The 23,062-nt window shown below is 36.3% G+C and overlaps 1 protein-coding gene across 3 annotated transcripts in view; it reads right to left on the reverse strand.

Annotated features, from left to right (window-relative positions):
* The window catches only part of LOC126923727 (zinc finger protein 628-like), a 76,155-nt gene that overhangs the window by 14,863 nt on the left and 38,230 nt on the right, over nucleotides 1-23,062 (reverse strand). The window contains exons 1-5 of one of the 3 annotated variants that reach the window (XM_050737442.1): nucleotides 20,404-21,078; nucleotides 15,767-16,087; nucleotides 13,721-13,948; nucleotides 11,822-12,039; nucleotides 5,452-5,602 (exon numbers count right to left, since the gene is read on the reverse strand). In XM_050737442.1, the coding sequence (XP_050593399.1) occupies nucleotides 5,452-5,602; nucleotides 11,822-12,039; nucleotides 13,721-13,948; nucleotides 15,767-16,087; nucleotides 20,404-20,410 (925 nt within the window). In that variant the 5' untranslated portion in view covers nucleotides 20,411-21,078. Of the gene's footprint in view, nucleotides 1-5,451; nucleotides 5,603-11,821; nucleotides 12,040-13,720; nucleotides 13,949-15,766; nucleotides 16,088-20,403; nucleotides 21,079-23,062 lie in introns of those variants that run through there. The other 2 variants (XM_050737441.1, XM_050737443.1) reach the window with 2 other exon arrangements.

The following is a 23,062-nucleotide window of genomic DNA, read 5'->3' on the forward strand; positions in this document are numbered from 1 at the left end:
GAAAAAATCCAGTCTCGTTTGGTCAAGTAAATTACTTTGCAGATTTTGTAGATAAATTAAAATTATGACAAATTAGTCAATTTTTGCACGTTCTTGAAGTATAGACCAATTCACGATATTCTGCGTATGTATAATAGTATGTATTTTGTGTGTGTATATGTTGCTACAACCGAGAACTGGATAACATAAATTGTCATTGATAAAGCTAGCGATAATTAAAACCTTAGATGTATTATGTGCTACCTTGTAGATTATCGCCATTATGTTTGAGTATATAGTAGAGTAATATTATATGTGTGAAAATAAGCACATATAGTTGTTTTTAAACGCAGTTAAAAAAATAAAAACTAACAATAATACCCAAAGTGTTGGTTCATAAAATATCGAATATACATTAAATAACTTCTGTAAATATTACAATAAAATGAATTTTACCTAACGCTATTTGACATTTCGTATTCCCAGTTCTAAGTACTCCAATTAAAATGAAATTAACTAAAAGGAAAAATTGTGCTATCAATATTTTATGTACCTATTTACAGAAACCTAATCGATATTTCGCGTTTCATAATTTTGCGTGTAATCTGGTTTTCCCACTGATATTCTAAAATGCTATTCGAATGATAATTACGGTAGTTAAAAGAAACAAATCAACTAGAATTTATACTTACGTTTATTTAATGTGCCATTTATTTATTTGAATAGGGAAATAGTAACGAGAAAATATTAATTGCACGTTTCTATCCATATACTCTATTCGGTTGATATCTCGCAATGCAAAACTTAACGATTCCATAGTTTCTATAAAATCGTTATCAAAGAAATTTTCTCGAAATATTCCGACAAAGCAACGTACGCGGTATACGAACGCGTGTTACGTAAACTCCATAACAAAGTACTCGTTAGAAAATTTAACAGTCAGGATAAATGTCTTAGGTAGATTCCACATCCTCGATTGATATCCATAAAAGTGTAAAATCACATGGACGTTCGCAGTCTATTCACCAACAACAAATTCAACGTCCGCCTGAACCGCTTGGAACGTTAAAGCAGCAAAGCAACCGTCGTAAATTCTCCGTTGTTTTCTTAACGATGAATCAATAGGAAGAAATCGCGACGAGGGGCGATTAAATTTGCATCGGTAGTTGTTCCGTGAAACGAGGGCAGAATCGTTTACGCGAATGGATAAAAGGTGTCTGGAGGCACACGTCGAACCCTTAGGACGCCCGATGCTAATTAAAAAGGGACTCGGCGATCCTCGTGGTCGGCCACGTGGCTAACCGGAAACTCCCCGATCCGTGACAAGCAGCACGTTTCCCATCACTCGTATATCTCCTTCCGGTCGTTCGAATCGGAAAACGCGATTAAATCGTCCCTAAAATGTTCCCCTCGCGACCGATCAAGATTTCTTCTTAGATTAAATTGGCTGTTTCCTTTTATTTATGCATCTTTTAATCTACATTACTACGTAATATCGTTTCGTCAGGAATAGACATAGGCATTATGATATTTATACGGTGGCTACAAAAAATATTGAATACGTTTTATTCGGCCTCGCAGCCGAGAATTGCACGTTTTTTTTTTTTTTTTTTTTTTTTACAAATATCTATATTTACAAAGCTATCTTATCCGTGCACTTTGAATCATTTAGTCTCTCCTTCCCTCCTATTCGACTTACTCTACCGGCTAATTATCCTACTTGTTTCAACCTTCTTTCCTCGCTAAAACTTTCTTTAGTCTGCTTATCCCATATCTTTCTCTCGACTTTTACTCCTTCGTTTTGCACCCCCTCGAGCTATTCTACGATCTTTCTATCCTGCCTTTCGCTCGCTACGTCATTCAACCCTGTTTTCCCTCTACCGTGTCTCGTTAAATGCTCTAGGTTCCCGAATTTAGCCCATGATTCGTCCCGATCTATTCTGATCTCCGGCTACACCATGCTCTTTCCAATAACTATTCCAATTTTCCAAATTTCCACGTCTTTCTTATGATATTGTCTCTTTTGACTTTTTCCTCTCTTTTCTTCGATATTGGCTTGGTAACTAAGTGATCGCGGATTTTGCCAATACCATCTAATGACAAAATCCGCAATCATCTAGTTGCAAGTGCAATATTTTCCCAGTTTTATTGTTCGGGGCTATAAAAGGTATTTGCACGCCATTGAATTTGATATAATATCTAAATGGCAGTTAATTTGCTCCAAATATATTAAATTTCATATCATTTATTATCATTTTGAGATAAAAAGACACTTCAATGGAAAATAAGGTACGTGCAAGTACCTTTTAGAGCCAGTGTACGCGCGCTGCTCGGTATAATTTTCTTTATTGTGCATTTGAAACGATGAATTCGATTAAGCGAAAATTACGAGCATTATAACACGAACAACATACGTTGAAAATCGAAGTGAAAAGCTTTCCACTATATTCTTTAACATGTGAATACGCGAATACTATCGTTTGGTTTATCATTTATCTTCCTTTTGAACGGTGATTTTCCTGCTCTGAACAATTGCATATTTTATACAAATTTCATAAAATAGTCGAGCAACGAAACGTCGAGATAATTGCTCCATTCGCAATTTATCTTCTTCGATAAATTATGCATAAATAATTTTCGATATATCGCGAAGGGCTATAACAGAGGTGTATGCTTAATGCATTATTGTATTAGTGATTTCTTGACAATGTGTTCGTACATCTTCATGAATATGATTCGAGTATCGTATTAGACAAATAACAAATGTGTTCAGGGTCGGTTCTAAAGTCCATTAAGGTCTGCTTATGACGGATATTATAGACACATTTATGTATCTTATTTCCTAATACATTAACATGATAATTCAAGAAATAATCGTGAAACGTTTAAGGAAAAAATCTTTTGTTTAATATCTGTTATTCTTGTATTAGTCCTATATAATTATTATTTATTTATTTATTTATATTCTTATAGATCCTTCTCAAATCCTTAATAAGTTAGCGTTATTCTCGCATTTAATATAAAAACGTTTATCTCGATATGAAACTTCGAAATGTTTATTAAGATAGTTTCTTTCTCGATGAAAGAAATCCAAGTCATCGTGTTTTTTAAACGACATCGTATCACCGAACTCGTACTATTCGTCATTTGAAAAGCTATTTACCATCGAAACGATGAATTTTTTAAGATTAACGTCGTACCAAGTGTGCGCTGAATTAACTGTCCAAGTTTATTTTGTCCTTCCTGAAAGGTTTAAAAAATATTTCCAGAGATAACCGTTTCAATTCACGAGGGAACGGTATATCTATGCTTTGCATGACATGTCACGATGTATGGATATCCATATAATTTCCATTTTAAAATATACGTCGATTATTTGTCGATATGTTCCTCGTGTTTCATTGCAACTACTTGGCACACTTATTTCACCACATCGTCGTTTCAATTAACATTGACAGGGTTAAAGTTCTATCGTTAATAAAATTCAACTGCAACTTAATATCAAAATAATATAGAAGAATTCCACAATTTTCTACACCTAACGATCCTGTTTCATTCTACTTTCAAACAAACCGTAACTTCTATCGTGATCAATTCGCAATAGCGAAGTATACGATGACCATGCGTGATTCACAGGCATATGACACTCAGGAAGCGTCGGCGATAGGCCCGTGCATAGGTGCACGCGTAAACAGTATGTATATTAGAGCGTAAAAGAGGGACGAGGACGTATGTATCATCGTGGTTGGCCGAGGATGCGTTCTATTACACGTGCATATACATATAGTGCGCATTAACATGCACGCGTCGCGTCGATCAAAAAGGCGCGGTCTATAGGACGAGCCACGACACCGGCTTTTTCGGTATCGTTACACCCAGCGAACGTGCATGCCACGTATCCGACGTGATAAGCGTAATTTCGTTCCGTCGACGACAGCTACGTTACCTGTTCGAAGGAAATCGAATGGACGATGGTCGATTAAGGAAAAGTAATATTAGGTGTAAAGGAAATCGGTTTTCGAAAATTTCGAATTGGTTCGTCGTCTCCTTTAACGATTTAAATAGTTTGTCATATATTTTGGTATTCTTCGAGGCTCGATTAATTTGTAACAAAGCGTCGAAACACGAAACGTATTGTTTAAAAAATATATCGAGACAAAGAATATATTGAAAATATCGGATCGAAACTGGAACTCGATTCACGTTAAATTTGTATTATATCGCTATCGTTTCAAATCGTTGATCCGATTCGCCTAGAATAAATCAACAGGAAAAATGGTAAAAAATTTAGGAAAATCGATTCAACGTGAACAATTTCACGAAAGATATCGTTTCGGCGTGAAAAACGTAGCGTTGACCAGACAAATTTATGTTATATCGATATCGTTTCAAGTCGTTGATCCGATTCGCCTAGAATAAATCAACAGGAAAAATGGTAAAAAATTTAGGAAAATCGACTCAACGTGAACAATTTCACGAAAGATATCGTTTCGACGTGAAAAACGTGACGAGACGAATTGTATGAAAAAAAGGAATGAAAATTTATAGTATCGGGGACAAAGGTATCATCGCGATGTGAATTTGGCGAAACTAACGAGGGGCAGAAAAGTTGAAAAAAGTTGAGGAGTTTCGTTCCAACGGGAATTTCACGAGGTAACAAGTGGCGAGACAGTGGTGAGCTTGAGAAAGTTGCGAACTCTAGTTGCCATGTCTCCGACATGTTGCAACGTATATTTGCAGTTTTCGACGATCGTAACGATGGTCAGCTGAATAATGGAAGCGAGCGAACATATTAGAAGCGGTACGAGTCGCGTGAATAATTGAAAAACAAACGTCAAAGTTTCCTCAATTACAAAACTAGTTGCGCTTGCAGACGCGCCAACGCGAGAAGAACTTTCTCTGAAATATGTTTTTTCATGTCGTTGACGGCAACTGTTTCATCGATTGGCAACGATATTGCTCGAAAAATTCAATATTTTATTTGAAGACTACAGAGCAAGAATCATAGACAGACTTCATGAAGAGATCACGATCACATTCTCTACTTTTTATTTTACAGAGTAACAGTTTATCAAAATTGTCTCTCTGTTTCATTTTAAACCTAAACACGTGTATTTCCAGCTGGTTTGTAATTTAAAAGAATATTTCCTCCCCTTCTAGTAGATATTAAAGTATCGTTTGTCTTAACAATTATACTTTTGTTTTTAAACGATCCCATTTTTAACAATTAAAATATTTAAGTCGTAAATAAGTCGACTTTTTCATTTTACAACGACCAGTTAGTGAAGTTATAGTTAAGACCGATTATACTTAAAAATAGATAGAATAAAAAGGCTCTTTTGATGCTACGAAGTTGATCAGCAGTGTATTGAAATATAAAATTACTTGACGGTAAATCTGATTCACCATATTTCCCCCTATGGTCATTGTACACTTTAATAGCTTAGGTAATAATTTAATTACGAGACTCACCGGTATGAATGTAAGTGTGCTTCTTCATGTCTGATTTCTGATGAAACCTCTTGCCGCAATATTGACAGGGATACGGTCTGGTGTCAGAGTGTATTAAAAGATGAGTGCTGAGAGTGCTTGAACGTTTGAAGGCTTTTCCACATTGTTTACACTGGAACAGAATAAAAGGGTATCTTAGAAAGTTGAACCAAGTCTAATAACTATTTACTAGGTATCATATATTGTTCATCATATCCTCCATGTGTTTGTTTGAAGTTTCTCATCATAAAAATACACTTTGCATAGTATTATATTCGTTGAATATTTTAAAACGTTTTATTGTAAAACACGTCTCAAATTGATGTAAAATTTACCCTGATCTCTATGCTTTTAGATCCACGATACCTTAAACTAAAGTTTCATAACATTCATAGTATTGGATTGGCAACCAAGTGATTGCGGATTTTGTCAATAGCACCTAATGACAAAATCCGCAGTCACTTAGTTACCACCCCTATAAATCAATTCACGAGAAGTTAATTTTCTCAACGAAATTATCTCACGACTTTTTCTTTCTACCTCGCAAATTATCGTTCAACCAAATGAAAAATCAACGAGATAATATTCGCTAGTAATTGATATAACGTTCACGGAAACTGAAACGTAGTCTAAAGGAATTACAGTAGAAACGAAGGAGAAAGGAAAATATGTAATTGATTACTGTCGAACGATGAGGATAAACGAACGATTCGACCTGGAGAAATCGAAATCGGTATAGATGATGAAAAATGTGGAAGGAAGAAGGCGGACGACGCCGAGCCGACAGGCGCACCTGTGTTCACGGAGCCTCGGTTTTTCTCCTCGGGCTTATTGTCACATGGGCGCCAGTCCTGACAATGCTGTCGACCTAGGCGTGTCTCTTTTCACGATACACGCGTAGGTACATGCGTGGAATCGCGTACGAAACCGCTACAGCGGGATATTATTACGAGCGTGCACCGGTACCGGTAGAGAGCTACGACTACGCATGATTCACATCCCTCACCGATCAATAATAAGGAACGATATTACGATATTAACTTGCCGCGATGTTCCAGCTTGTCTAATCCTTTTCACATGTCCTTACGTCGTTTGGATATTTAAGAAGTTGCGGGAACACTTGTCCACTTGTGAAACGTAATTTTGTTTCAACCCTTCAATTTCAGATCATCATTTCGATTGCGACACATGATGGAAAATTTTCTTCATTTTCTTCTCCTATCGGTATACTTGATATCGCTATATTTCATCGATAGAAATGGAGTTATTCGAAATAATTAATCTTCTACGATATCCATTTTACATAATTTCACATGCATCGCAATTTCATTGCTCGTTTTATGAAAAACTGAATGCTCTCGCAGAATTTCGAATGCTTTCTTGTGACCAAGTAGCAGCAGAATGCAGCTTACGATGCGGCGGTTGCTGCATTTGGACGACGCCGAAGAAGTTCACCGAAACTCGTTCGCGTGCCCCTCTGGGAGACCGTAGGACGTGTAATGGCTTCCGAAGAGCTTATAAATCGTCCGTTTCGAGGTTTCCCCGAACAAGTATCGACCGTGGCAAAAAAACGTCCCGTGTCTTCTTTGATCTCATTTTCTTTCTGGAACGCTTAATGCGCGATCAAAACGACCTCGAGCATGACGTTCAACGACGTCACGAGAACTCATTCTTCTTCTGTTTAAAATACAGCAGGTTTTTCGTTAGTCTCGATGACAAAAGAATTACGAGAATTTGTTTCTCTCTTTCTTTACAGTTTGCCAAATACTTTACATACGTGATTTGCTAAAAGGCTGGATGAAACGATTAAAAACGTTATTTCGTTTATTTATCATCGTATCTATCTACTTTCTACGTATTGCGTTAGTATTTAATCGTTACCATTGCATCTATTATAGTATCTGTTAAAGCTTCTATCTATTAAAATAGCTTGTAGCTTTCAAATAAATTTTTTCAAAGATTAAAGCACATGCAAAGTGTCCATTAATCATCTTGAATAAGAAGATGGATCAGCGATGATATTTTTTCCCCTCGTATAGCAGCTTCAAATAGTCGTGTGTATTTTTTCTTTCACAACGATTTGTATTTTATAAAATATTCTTTATTACTTTGATGCTCATTTTTCTATCGAAATAGATATATCTTGGGCGTCGAAATCAAATTTCAAGTTAGTATCTAGCAATTTTTCTTGCAGATATTTGATAGAAATTTCGCTTGTTAAAAAGCAAGATTGTTATCTCGCTTGTCTCGCTGTATCTTCGTATACGGAATTTTTATGTTTATGTTCGCCTCTTCTATCATTCAGTTTTAAATAACATTAAATTAAATAAAATACCTGATAAGATCCGGTGTTATCGCGCGTATAAAATTTAATGTCGTACAATTTTTGTGCCTTCGTACCGAATTAAGCAGTTAAGACATAACTTTTAATGCCAGAAAAATAAAGTACGAAACTCTTGTAATAAGTATTATGGGCTGGCCTGTTGCTGTACAATTTCCAACGATATCTTCGAACAATATACGGAATCTGCGTTCTCGTACATAACGGTATAACACGTCGAATGACTGCAGTCGAAATATCGCGGGATGTTTGTAAGCGAGGTATTAAATTCAGGTCAAAATGTGCCGCTTACAAAGATTGAGAAAAATGGTTAACCGCTGGTTCCGTTCATTCTTTTTTATTCATCCCCAACCGATTGCGTTGTATACTTACGTATACGTATAACATTATTTCTTAACATTCTCGAAACGCTGCCTTCGCGTTATGAAAATACAATAGAAATGGATACGGTACAAGATAGTGGTATGGCAGAAAATGATCGTTTGCGCGAAACATCTTGGAAGAAGATTCAAGAGAAACTAGAAAATTCTTAGGGGATAGGAACACAAAATCCTCACTGATTAATGGCTTCTCTAATAGCCTGAGTGAATTACAAACAGGAGATCCCAATTCCTACGAACTGGATTGCACTCGAAATGTCAAAGTTTTATGAAAAACAGAAAGTGTCTGCGAACTTTCTGCTGTATGAACAGCAGTTTGAACGGTCCAAGTGCTCAAAGTGTCAAACATACGAGAACGAAAGACTCTAACTTTTACAGATCAGGATTCGAAATCAGAGAATCGTACGATTCACGGCTGGAGTTACGACTGAAACTTTCAGAACTTGGCACTGGAAGCTTATTGTAAAAACATTGTCCCCTTGATCGGTGAGTCGATCAGCCGGTGAATTCTAGCTGCGCGTATCATCCCTTCGATTTTCGTATTTGCATACGTTCGAAGTGAAATCCATGGGAGTCACGCAATGGTAGGCTGAACGGTGGCGCAAGTGCCCTAAAGTGCACCGTGACATGACGTGGCGAAGAAGCGGGTCAAGCGTTTGACGAATGTCGGAACTCGACAAAAGACGGCGGTGAAATTACGGCTGATTGAATGGAAGTAGAAACTCGCTTGGCCGCAGTTTTACGCGCGACACGTAACAGCCACCGGACATATTAGGATATCTGGGGCACACGCGCGTCATACGATCCTGATTCTCAGCGAAAAAAGGCCCGCCCTGACAGCGCCGCGTCGCGAAACCGAGCTCGCCGTCAAAATTTTTCCCAAACCGCATCGTTTTCTTTTGCAGACCGTCGGAAATTCGACAGGGTTCCACGACACGGAAACCGCACGCTCCACACTTGGATTCACTCTCCCTTCCACGACTCCAGTAAAACACGAAACGAGGTATTCAGGAGAATATGTACACATTTCCTGTATAAACATCGACACGATCTACCGTGCACTTTCACGCCAATTCATATTTTTCAAAGTACTGTAGTATCGTGGACGAGAGGCCTGAGAGATATCGGGCGAACTGTAAACATTGTCGCGAGAAAGCCGAGGTGCCGACAGACCCAACGTATCGTTGGTCCTTCGATCGAACAATTTCGCGGAAAAGGCCACGAGCGGTTGAGGAACACGTGCGTGGTGGGCTAAGACAAAAGACAAAGGGACGCTAAGGGACAAAGACGAATTAATAGTCGGTGTTAGTTGAGAGGCCAGAGATTGCGAGTTGAGAAGTCAGAGAGTGCGAATTGCGCTGTCGAGAGAGTGTGGTCCGCGTGAGAGAGAGCGTTGGATCCGTGGTGACGAGACTTGCAAATTAACTACCTAGTTGTCTTAATTATAATACGTTCTTGCGATTAGTCCACGTTAAACGACCATCGTTTTCTGTTTAACCAACATCTGTTTAATCTGTTTATTGTAAATAAACTAATTGTAGTAAAGATCGTACAGAAAGTGGGAAAGTAGAAGCTCGGTAGAAAATCGTTTTGCCTATCAAGTAGGATAGAAAGCAGTGTACTTTCGCTATTTTACGTAATTTTCCCTGTTACGTTGCATTCTGTGAAATTTCCAAATTTCTCACAGATGCGTAAGAATTCGCGCTCCGGTTATTATATAAGGCGCTGCTCGAAATTGGAAGATGGCCACTAAAAACGGTTTTACTGCGTGGCTATCGACGATGTAAATAAAACGAAATGTAAATTCTCGAGCTCCGTTCCACTCACACTCGGTCGCACTATAGAAGCGAAAGCTAAACAGAGATTTGATATTTTTGCGGATATTTTGTGGTCCTGTGTAGTGTATGAAATATCATTAAAGATGAAAAGAAATTGCTCGCGTATAATCTACTACCTTTGGTATTAATTTCCCAACTATTAGTTTGAAAAAAATGTGGTCTTATCGTTGTATGAAATCCCGATAATATTTACAACGAAGATAATAGGAGCATAATGGTAAAAATATTGCGTCTGAACGAACCGATAGACTCGATGAGAAAATTTGAGAATAGAAATTGTTAATAATACAGCGAATCGCAGTTATAGAAGATGTAAAATGAAAAGTTATTACTGCTTAATCGTTACATAAAGCATAATACAGTAAGTATAATATATACTAGAATAGCGCAACATGCGTATATAATTTCATTGATTTATCGATCGATTCAATGGAAAAGATAAATGAGACGTGAAAACTGATTTATAATATTCTTGCGATAAATTTATGATCATTTCGATGGCAAAGGGAAGAGAAATTCGTAACTATACTTTTTCATTTCTCATTGCTCGTCATTCTAAATGTTGCAAATACGATTATGCAACCAGAATGATGCTTCAAAGCTTGTGGCGCGATAAAACACATTTTCATTTCAGCTAGGACAAAAGCAACAGAATCTACCAGAAGAAAAATGACTACTTACAGAGATGCGTGACAAGATTATTATACAAGCGAATATACACGTAAGCAACGCAGGGAGTGACAATATTGATAGAGATATAAATTCAAGCAGAAAAGGACTGTCAACAATGTTGTCCTCGCAGTTGTATTTTAAAAGCGTCGTTTCAAGTGAAAAATGGCAAAATTATCCATATGCAATATAGTATATCCAATTATTTTTTACATATTTCAATTATACACTTTGCTGGACAAGCGTTCTTCGACTTGTAGAAAAATTGTTTCTTCCAAGTGAAAACGTTATAAAAGTATCTTAATGTTTAAAAAAATCATCCATCTAACGCGACTCTTAGAAATTTCATATATCCGCCGAATATGAATATTAAAACAACTGAACGTTTAATATTAAAATAATTTGCACAAAGAAAAATGAAAAAAAGAAACGAAGGAAGCAAAAGAGAAAGAATGGAATAACGTGAAAAGGAATGAAAAAACGGATAAATCTAGATAAAATCTTGGAAAAATTGACGCTATTCGATTAGGTGTCTGCTTGACCGTGATTTTGTTTACGAGCTGAAGAGTATGGAACCTCGGAGAAAGCTTATTAGAGTATTTACGAAGCTCGTAAAACAATACACAAAAATGCGATTATTTGTTTTTGACGATCAACCGAGTGGTCAAGAGAAGAACACAGTGGTCGTGTAGAGATTTCCTAGAGCGATATTCGTCGTGTTCTCTGAAAAACATTTCACCACCTTACTGTCTGACGACGATTCGAGTTAGCTCCATCAGGTGATATTGCCCTTTTTCCATTTTCTTTATTGATTTCTTTGGAGCAAAGCTACCATTCTGAATAATCTTCGAATCTCTCAATTAATTTTAATTTAATATCTTTCTACCTTGGAATTAATATTCCGATTGAAAGTATGACATTTGCATCGAAGAAGCAATTAGAATCTGATAATAATTTACAAAAAGATCTGGGTCTGCTTCTTTCTTATTTCACTTTCTCATTGGTTAATTACTTTAGATGAAAAATACCTGACTTGTTAATTTAGAGTTAGATATCAAAGATCCAAAAAAGATTTATTCTTCAAGATTTAAAAAAAGAAAGACGTTTTGACATAGAAAACTCACTTGGAATGTCCTTTCCGAAGAGGAGGGCGGTGTCAACGGTGAATGATGGATTTGTCGAGTGATTACAGGCGTCGAGGATGGACTCCTGGATGATAGTATCCTGGTTTCTTTCGCTTCCCTCTCGCACACTGTCCCTGGTGACCAAATTTCACTCTTTCGGTTCATAGTGGACGAAACGTCGTTAGGTTTGGTACTTAAGTTTAGCGGCGCCTCCTCCTCTGAAAATTAAGTTACAAAAATGTTTTATTTCATGTAATATCTCTAACAGAGTAGATTCTTGGATAGAAATTTCTTTCAAATAATTTAAAGAAACTCTTGCTTCCAATAATATCATTACAATTATTCGATTATAATTCAATTAATCATTATAACTATATTATAATTACAATATCATCGTAGTTGCAAATTTTCGGTAAGTTTTCGCTAAGTCTAAAATAGGAATAGAAATCTTCATATACGCAGATTACAAAACGTATAATTTGAAGCTTCGCATTCTAAATTTAGAAAATAATAGAACCAATTACTTTTTAGCCCAGTACAGCAAAATAGTCAAAGAATATTATATTTCATTTTGTTTGAATCACAGACAAGTCGTAAGATATTCTTCAATTTGTTTGACGAGGATTCTAAGCTAACGTTTGTCACCCGCATATATCACGAAAGTACTCTATTGTCGTAGGTACACAAACAACGAATACGAACCTAATTCGTTATCGTTCAGCAGACTGCGCAGAAACGTTTACGTGGCATAATCACCGGCAATTATCGGAACGTTATACAGTACCGAAAGGGATTCGTGATAATTAGTTTAATAACAGGTTCTCTCTTTGTTATCGATGACGGTAAACGTAAACGTCGGTGGTGATAACCGACCGTTTGCCAACTGCTCGCAGAACAGGATCGATATTACCTACTTACTGTGCTTACGACAAAATTGTCGGCCAGTTGTCCCCTTTTTTAAGCCCTTCGCGTATTTCTACGCCTTTTTCGCCGACTGGTCGCGTCGAGAAACCTCATGGGAATCTTAAGGAGCACCCCGATGGAATTTTAAGATAAAATGCAATAAATCTGGTTGACGTATTCGGAAAGTGATTTATTTCGTGACTTGTTTAAAGGAAACTTGAGACTTTTTTATTCTTGCAGTCGATTTATAAATCGTGAGTGGTGAAATTGAATTAATAAGAATAAATTTGATAAAGCTTGCCGACGTACACCAAAAATGATTTATTTGAGGACAGACAAGCGATTTAATGCTCGCGGTTGAATCTCTTCTTGCCACGTAAATAGCAAAGTTATTGGTTCAAATCGAAATCCCGATGCGATTATTACTTGTTAAACTCAACACCGTGACGAGTAGGATTTCAAATGTAATTTCACAGTTCTAACTTTGGAAAATGAAAGTTAATCGCAGCAATGGGCAAACACGTGCGTAGCAAGTGCCATTAAAAAGTACGCGGGATAATTCTGGAAATTGAAACAACCTACCGTTGACGTTACAACTGACTGACAAAAATGATATTATCAAGTAGACAGAAAATATACAATTCCAAATTAAGGACAATGTTTATCGCGTTCTATAAGCATCGTGGCAATTTTGTTGGTTTTCGTGGGCGTCCCCACGTGTATTTAAATAAATGTTCGATCGATCGATAATTTATTCCTCCGAAAGATTCGTTCGGCTTTAAACAGCAACGAAGATAAATCTAACGCGATTACTCGCAGAAAAAGATATTAATATTTCCACAGTGATAATAATATTAACGTTCTTTCAAACTATAATGTAGCGAAACTATAACATGTTTCTCTCATCCTATTCATTCTCACGCCTCCATCGAAATCGATCGTTACAGTCACCTCGTATAATTTTCCACAAACTGCCCTCTTAATTAAAATTCTCACCGAACTTCGCCTTCTCCGGGGTGCATCTTCGTGGCGAGCCAGCTCTGGACGTGTTCAGGGGTTCCGGGTGAATAGGTGAGCAATTTGCAACTGGTGTAGTTTGCTGGCTAGAAATCCTCGAGGGTGGCAACAGGGAATGGGGCAGCAAGAGACTCAACTGGTGTTGAGCAGCCCACCATGCAGCCCCGGTCGACCCATAACCACTATACATCAGGCCACAACGCATCTCTGGAAGCCAGAAAATTTCTATTTAGCACGAAAAACCTGGTAATCCTCGGCTCTATCATCTTTCTACTAGCCAGGAATTAGTTGAGGAAGTTTTCGAACAAAGGATCTGTAGGTTTATGTTAAACATGTAACACGTATTTTCTAAACAGGTATATTTTCTTCTTAAATAGTCGAATCATTATGAAATTTTTATTTATTTTGTAAATATAGAAAGATTAAAGTTGTCCGATTCAAAGCTAATATTAACCCCATCTAGTCTTCGAATTTTGGTTTCGATCTTTCTATTTCAACGAATGAAAGAGACTTTTAATATTTTGAAGTTTTCTAAAAATATTTCAAAACTATTTTTAATGCTTTAAGATAAAACTTAAAAATATATATGTAAGAACAATTGTTTCTTATCTCCGTCAAACTTGAATAAATTTCGGATAATAGGAAAATATGATTAGGTCTAAAACGACTTAAAAAAGCGTTAAGAAATTATTATTGCGGTGAACTTTCCGACTGAATTTATTCTCTTATGCCTGTGTCTGTTTTGTTTCGTATTTCCTTTCTCTTTTTCCTAGGAAACTCCATCGTTATTTCTGGATAAAGTAAAAAAGGACGTTTATTTTTAGATGGACAACATTGGATATTCGTTAACGATTGAGATACGACTATTCGATATAATGAGGCGAGCTATAACCGATATAAATATTTCAACCGAGAATAGAAGATCAAATAGGAGAGCTTAAATGGGCTGACGTTTGCTTCTAAATTTGACTGACCGAACGTTGGTACAGATTAAGCTTCTATTATTTACGAAGTAATATAAATTGAGACAATTTCGATGATCTTTTTGCAGATATATGTAAAATAAATTATACAATTACCAGTTGGAGTATTTAAATACTCAGTAGGTACACTTTTACGAGTGTACACGTATTAACCAAGAACAGCAGGTTAAATGCTTTAGTTCTAAATTTGGCTGAAGTAATATAAATTGACGAAGTAATATAAATTGAGACAATTTCGATGATCTTTTTGCAGATATATGTAAAATAAATTATACAATTACCAGTTGGAGTATTTAAATACTCAGTAGGTACGGTACACTTTTACGAGTGTACACGTATTAACCAAGAACAGCAGGTTAAATGCTTTAGTTCTAAATTTGGCTGACTGCGTTGACACGAATACGATCCTATATTTGTGTAGTAGCATGGTCTGTTCATGCTCTGTTTCTCAGTCTGACATATCAAGTAGTCACAACTGATTCTGGTCAGACGTGTGCTATAAAACCTTGTTACGGTTATACGAAGATAGCAATCAGCGAATATATCGAACAATAACAGAGTTTCATAATTATAAAAATAAGAATTTCTAACAAACACGATATAACCAGCATTTGCCTAATTGCTCGGAGATGACGCGCTACGAACGTAACAGTCGATGATCGCTTGATGTATTCAGATTACAAACATCTCGAAGCTAAATATTAAAATCGAATCGCATTCTACGACTTTCCTATTTTCTACGATAAATCAAATTCTGCGACATCCTCCTATCTCTTATACGTACAACGTAACACTATACTTATACTATTTCGACTCTGATCTATGATACTATAATAAATCTAATACTAATAGTAGCCATATCTGAAAGGAATTTCAAACCCTGAAACGAACAATGCAATAGTCGCAGGATAGTACGATATTATACCTCAGCAACATATTACGGTAATCGTACGTAATAGTTGATAAACGAATAAACCTTGCAATATCGTGCGAATTTGCATAAATACCCGCAGAGTTTTAACGATACCGGCGATTGTGTTACCTCGTGCGGTGGTTGTGGTGGTCAGTGGTAGATTCTGAAGTCTGGCGTCGGGATTGCAGGTGGAGACGAGGGTGAAAGCGCTGAAACGGTCCGGTGTCGGTTGGCCGAGGCTGGTGGAGGAAACCGAAGAAGGATTGGAGGATGTCGCCGTAATGTTCAAGCTACTTCCTGCCGCGCCAGGACTCCACGGCGAAGGCGGCAGCGTGACGCTAGGGCTGCTAGGTGGTGAAAGCGTTGCAGGGGGTGACAGGGCGCCCGCCGGAACTCCAATGGCGCTGTAGTGAAGTTCCGGTTTCATATACCAAGTACGCGGCACCGCTTCTGATGAGCAAACCGTGAAAACATACATTTTTATACATCTTTTACACGCTCCTGCTGTCGCTAAACTGAGGACTTTTATGCGATCGTGGAAAATTTGAAGGCGCACGAATGGACAGAATGTACGTAACACGGAAAAATGTATAAAATGTTCAAAATATGGTACTCCTTGTGATACGTAGTAGATAAGACAATTGCCCACCTGGCTTCCAACTTCTAAATTCTAAGTATCGTAAAAATTTGAATAAACATTCACCACTTACTTATCGTTTAACGTTATCGTGACATTACAAAAATTGTTTAATGCAGATGGAGTATCGCACCCTACAGGCGATAAATACGTTTTTCATAGAAACGGTCGAGTAATAAATATTTTCTGTAGAGTAAATGTTTGAATAATCTTCAAAAATAATTAATCGGTAGTATGTTTTAAATATTTTAACGAAGACGAGAAGAACGTTTGATTATTTCGAACGAAAGTGTCTAAAATCGCGCAATTAACGCATAGTATCTACGAAATCGTACACTCGATCGGAAATGGTGTGCAATTGTTAGAAGGATTCTGTTTTTATTGAATTCAGACGGCAGGACATAAAGAAAATTGCGCGTGTCCTGTTTTAAAATGGATTTCTATTACATTTAGATGGGAGCCGAGTTAATGCGTTATTCTCGCGAGTCGTAGGTAGCCACGGCTATCAGATTTATAGGGAAAATCACAAACATGCTCCTCCCCCGAACGAGAACTATGAATTATACATCGTAGAACATGCGTGCGCGTGTCCATCCAAGAGACAGTGCTCCTAATCTGATCGTACGCTGAAACGGACGTGATTGTCCGACGAACTTTATTCGCGGCCAACTCCGATAAGCTAGCAATCAATAAGATCTCATCTATCCATCATCTATCCTTTTAAAAGCTTAAAAATCGAAAACAAAGTAAAAACAAATTGCACTACGGTTAGATATCTTATAAATAGTTTTTACCAATATATACAGACTGTACGTTTTTATCGGCATTTACGATTTTTTTAACTAACGCTGTTTAATCGTCTCTGTTAACCCTGTAATTTTTCCCTATCCTTGGCAATATTAATCTTTTTATTGTAATATATCTATCCATAGATATTCGTAATACCGCGAAAGGAAATTATATAGCGTCGTAAAATATTTCATGTCTTTTAAAACAATTGCCTTTCTATTTATTACCGTTGTTATTATTATCATCGTTGTATTACTATTACGTCTACCGGATATTTCTAACATTCGGCTAAATTCTCCTTCGTTCGACTCAAAGAATTCTCCATTATCACGTACTACTTGGACAAATTTCTCGCGCAATTTAATTACGCGATTACAATAAGCCCTTTATGGCAAATCAATTTCGATTACTTTCAACGCTCAAGTCGTGATCCAAGGAGAACGCAATAAGAGAATGAGTCAAACAACAGATAACAGAGTTAATTCCATAAACGAATGTATCGGTCAGAAAAATAACGAAGTTGCATTAATATTAATAATAAGATTAACATTCAAAACGAAACTCAATAACTTTCTTGCACGGTAAGCTTCTCCGAAAGGCATAAGGAGACACGAGCACACAATAATGGAAGAAAACATGAATCGTTAAAGTCGAAGGTTTTCAGGTAATAGATAATGTTCGTACATATACACAGACATAGTTAATAATCGCGCCTCGTTGTTTGAATAAATCTGTAATGCGATTTGCAAACACGACTGTATGAGTGGTTCCTGTTTTGCATAGATAACGAACGATAATGTCCGAGTTCGATGTCAATCACCGACCATTACCTACTTACAAGTCAGCTTTAAAATTGCTTACATATTGTTATACGAAAAAAAAATAAAAATAAGAAATAAAAATTATAGTTTCGACTTTTGGCTAAATACGACTGAATAGGTTGCTCGAGGCTGGAATTCTCAACGAAACAAAAGGATATATCCTCAGCGTTCTGGTGGTCAGCAAAAGAGAAAGAACGCGTTGGTAACGAGATTCGATTTTACAATTTTCTCGAATTTGATTTATTCTATACGATTTATCGATATGATTTGCTCAATACGCATTGTGATTTACGTTCCAGCTTTTTCACATTTCGAAATCAACGTTCACGAATGATCGATCTTTCGATCGATTCATCGTCTGCCACCTAATTACGAAAAAGGTAGCCGAAAAGACGTTTCACTGGAAATCTTGAACGTGATCGTAGGTGAGAATCGATCCATCTGGTCACCGATTCTTCGCTTCGTTAAAATATGTATAAACAAGTGTACGCATCAACGCACGTCAACGTTTCCGTCTCTTTCTTTTAACGAACGCTTCTGGGACCACGAAACTAAGAGAATCTTAATCATTGATAGAAACAGTTGTCCGGTAAAAATCTGGCACATACCTACTCTGTTACTAAAGAGATTATGCAAACACTTGGTCTTTTTCTTTCAACGAAATGAAACCGAATTTATTCGAACGAAAAGTAAACGTAGGACGAAATCTATTTTTCTAACGAGTCATCGTATTATTCTTTCGTGACATTTTCGATCGAACACTTATAATTTCTAAATACTACAATTTCTTTCTTATGACGGAAATCTGTTTTTCCAATACATCGTGATATTATTTGTCGCAAGATTTTCCATCGAAATTCCACGACTTCTATATATAAGGTCGTCCGAAAAGTCTCTTTCGTTTTATAAGGAAATAATGAACGCACGATATTTTTCGTTTTATATTATTTTACCGAATCACGTATGATCCATTTTGTTCTATCAAGATAAAGATCACAGCGTTTGATAGATTAGGTTTCATGTTTGTGTAAAGATGCATCGTTGTAAAAGACGGGTCTGTAAAGGAAAGACACTTTTCGGACAAGCTAATATTACAAATTTTACAACGACGTCAATTTTCTTTTAGAATTTTACACTTTTTTCCATCAAATTATAACGCTATATCTCGCAAAACTTTCCATCGAAATAATCTTATGGTTTCTAAATGCTATAAATACTTTTCGTAACAATATTATACCAAATTTTCATATTTGTCATACTAAATACGAAAGACCCTGAAATTTGTGGAAAACAAATGTATCGAAGAGATAAGGAGTGAATGTGAATTTGAATTATGACATTCTAAAACAGGATTTGCGATTACTTTGATCTGTTTTAACGTCATTAGCAATACGTACAAATATTTGCCGCTGCCATTGATGTGCGCCAATAACATTCTGGTTCCTATCCTGTGTATGCAAACTTTTAATATATCGTTCAATGCGGCAGATATACAAAGTCGCGATAATACAAATATTTTGAATAACCTTGAAAATTTGAGTATCTCCTACAAGTTTCGCGATAAGGAACATTTTTCATTTTAAAATTGATATCTCGCTATAATTAGTTTTTCTTTCATTTATTCTATTAAAAATTTACATAATCTTCACGCGATACAACAGCGGTATAATTAAAAGTAGCGAATAGTTTGCGATTGTGTGGGTTTTAAGTTAAGATCCCTTTAGAATCTCTATCGAATAAGAGAATAGTTTCGAAATTTCGAAATAGCTATTCATAAATTTCAATTTGCAAGAAGCGATAATTGTAAACTTTTCTAGATTACAAAAACAGTTAAAAACCAAACCTGACAAACTAAATACGAAAGGTATTTTTTCATCGCCAAAAACTAATAACCTGAGAATCCGTATACTTTCTGCGTGATTAGCAAAACTACAAAAAGTACAACAAGAAGAACCAATCTGATTAAACCGATACCGTCATCCGCTCTCGGCTGAACGAAATACGTAATCCTCTTTGGCAAATCGACATCATCGAAAAACCGATATCTTCTCTTTAGACCGGATAAAATGCAAAAAAGAAACAGCTTGCATATGCACTTACATCGAGAAAAATCAGGGTAATTTTATCGACATTTTATCGCTACAATATTTCCACGGGGAAATTTCCCAGCAGAATTACGAAAATAAACTTAATATCACGAAAACAACTTTCATATCTCCAAGTGTCATATATCAAATCAGCCAACATCATCGAGATAATCGCCGAATCATATTTAATATCATAATATTGCCATAAATTTCCATTGGAATACGTCAAAAATAACACAAGGTCGATAGTATATTCATGGTAAATTCGACCAGAGGCGAGATTCATTTTCTCAAGCACCGTATCATCTCCTCGTGAAACTTGTCTCTCTGCTACCAAGACGCTTCGCGCCAACCGATCGATTCGATTCGCGCGAATCACAGCGAAAGAAAAGAACAACGAGAGGAAAGCGAAAAGATGTGGAAGAAACTCACCGCACATTGCGTCCAATTGGTCGATCGATCAGTCCCCTAAGTCTTGCGACTGTTCATGGAGGCGAGCAGCGAATCGTAGTCTCTCTTTATTGGCACTAGATCCAGGAACGCACAAACGACGTACACAATCGGTATCAACCCCACAGACAGTCCCGACGCACGTACAGTTTTTCCATTCACTGGGCTACTCTCTGGCGATCCTCCACGTGGTTCGTCAAGGTCGCGGTCTGGTACCCGGTTCGCGCGTCCAAGGCGGTTCAGTTCGATGCTTGGAATCGATTATTACAGACGTAGGACGAGTAACACTTCTCTAAGAAACGTATTTTCAACACTCTTTCCAGCCAGATGATTTTTCTATCACAGCGAAGTAACGTTGTATGCGGTTGTACGCAGTTGGTAACAGAATAATTTTTTTCCAATCGTCAGAGACGGTCGATGAAACGAGCAAGTAGACGGAATCGGATGATCCGTAGAGCAAAGAAGAGTTGCACAGGTAGCCCGACAGCTGTCCGTTGGTTGGTCTTCCGAAAGATGCTCTCGGAGCGTCCTGGCTAACAGCAGGACCCTGACTAACCCCGGTCTGACCGACGAGGGTACACTCACGGTCTCGCATGGAGCGCGCGTCGCAGTCTGCCAGTGGCTCGGCTGCTTACCTGCTCGGCTTTTCTCTCTTCTCACCTGCGCTTCTCCGCTACCTGGAGGCCACGCCTACCGAGCTCGCATGCGGCTAACTTTAACCCACGGGAAGTAGCGCGCTGGTGGGGTGCGCGTTGCTTCATCCCCTCTTTGGCAAGGATAGTCGGACAGCAGAGAATCTTCCTTCCTCTTTCCGGCAAACGGATGCACGCGAGCGCGTTTCGGAAGCCGCTGCCACAGACGTTAACCGTTGCATCGAATTCTCCAATCTCGGGACGTTGGCCGTGTCGTATTGATTTCTCGCGTTAAAAATGAGTATATTTGAAATCGGAAATCGTTTTGGGCGAGGTTGCTTGGTCGTTGAAATACATCTGCGTTGTTTCTATTGCATTTTTTTTTTACATCTCAATATGAATACATATGCATATGTGTTCGTAAAAATGATGAATATCTTGCTAATTCCGAACGAGAACGTTAAAAGGTTAAATAGTGATCGCATCGTATCGTATACCTCACCTTGGGTGAAATTGCTTGAAAATGAGCGCTGGAAGTTGAAAGAACTTTTTTCCATCGATTTTAGATAGAAACACTCGGATATGGACTAAAAATATTCATGGACTATTTATTATAATTTTAACCATTAAATTAGTGCGTATCTATTTAAATATCAAACACGTTCGCCAGGTACTTATATAACCTACACACTGGAACGTAACTTTGAAACTCGTTGATTTTCTATCTTACTTTTGCTAAAGAATTATCATACGCAGACTACAATTTTTTCTCGTTGATTGTCATCTCGTTGAAAATCAATTGATTTCTACGTTTCTTAGCAACCACGATGGCTAAATTTAATTTATATTAAATCTGTATCCACATACATCTAACCCTACATTTCCTAATACAAATCGCGATAACCTAACCGAAAAACACAATATCCTTCTAAGTTTACAAAAACAAAACCGATTCTAACCTCTGCCCAAATATTCAAATTATATCATAATTACAATTCAAGTTATAATTCAAATATTCAAATTATATCATAATTGTAATTCAAATTATAATTCAAATATTCAAATTCTAATTCAAATATTCAAATTCTAATTCAAATATTCAAATTCTAATTCAAATATTCAAATTCTAATTCAAATATTCAAATTCTAATTCAAATATTCAAATTCTAATTCAAATATTCAAATTATAATTCAAATATTCAAATTTTAATTCAAATATTCAAATTCTAATTCAAATATTCAAATTCTAATTCAAATATTCAAATTCTAATTCAAATATTCAAATTCTAATTCAAATATTCAAATTATAATTCAAATATTTAAATTCTAATTCAAATATTCAAATTATAATTCAAACATTCAAATTCTAATTCAAATATTCAAATTCTAATTCAAATATTCAAATTCTAATTCAAATATTCAAATTCTAATTCAAATATTCAAATTATAATTCAAACATTCAAATTCTAATTCAAATATTCAAATTCTAATTCAAATATTCAAATTCTAATTCAAATATTCAAATTCTAATTCAAATATTCAAATTATATAATAATTGTAATTCAAATTATAATTCAAATATTCAAATTATATCATAATTGTAATTCAAATTCTAATTCAAATATTCAAATTATATAATAATTACAATTCAAATTATAATTCAAATATTGAAATTATATAATAATTGTAATTCAAATTATAATTCAAATATTCAAATTGTATCATAATTGTAATTCAAATTCTAATTCAAATATTCAAATTATATCATAATTATAAAAATTATGAATATTTATAAATATAATTATATAATCATACGTAGATACCGAATGGATACTAAGCAGCTGCTAAACGTAGAAGCGATAGACCGATGAATCGGAACACGTAGATCGGAACCTGGGAATTACGCGCGAAATTTCAAATCTCGATTAACCGTAAATAATTGTAAATAGAACAACATGAACGTACGAATATATAGAAAATGGCGTATCGTAAAAGCGGGATAGGAGAGG

This window comes from Bombus affinis, chromosome 13, assembly GCF_024516045.1.
Source record: "Bombus affinis isolate iyBomAffi1 chromosome 13, iyBomAffi1.2, whole genome shotgun sequence".
NCBI lineage: Eukaryota > Metazoa > Arthropoda > Insecta > Hymenoptera > Apidae > Bombus > Bombus affinis.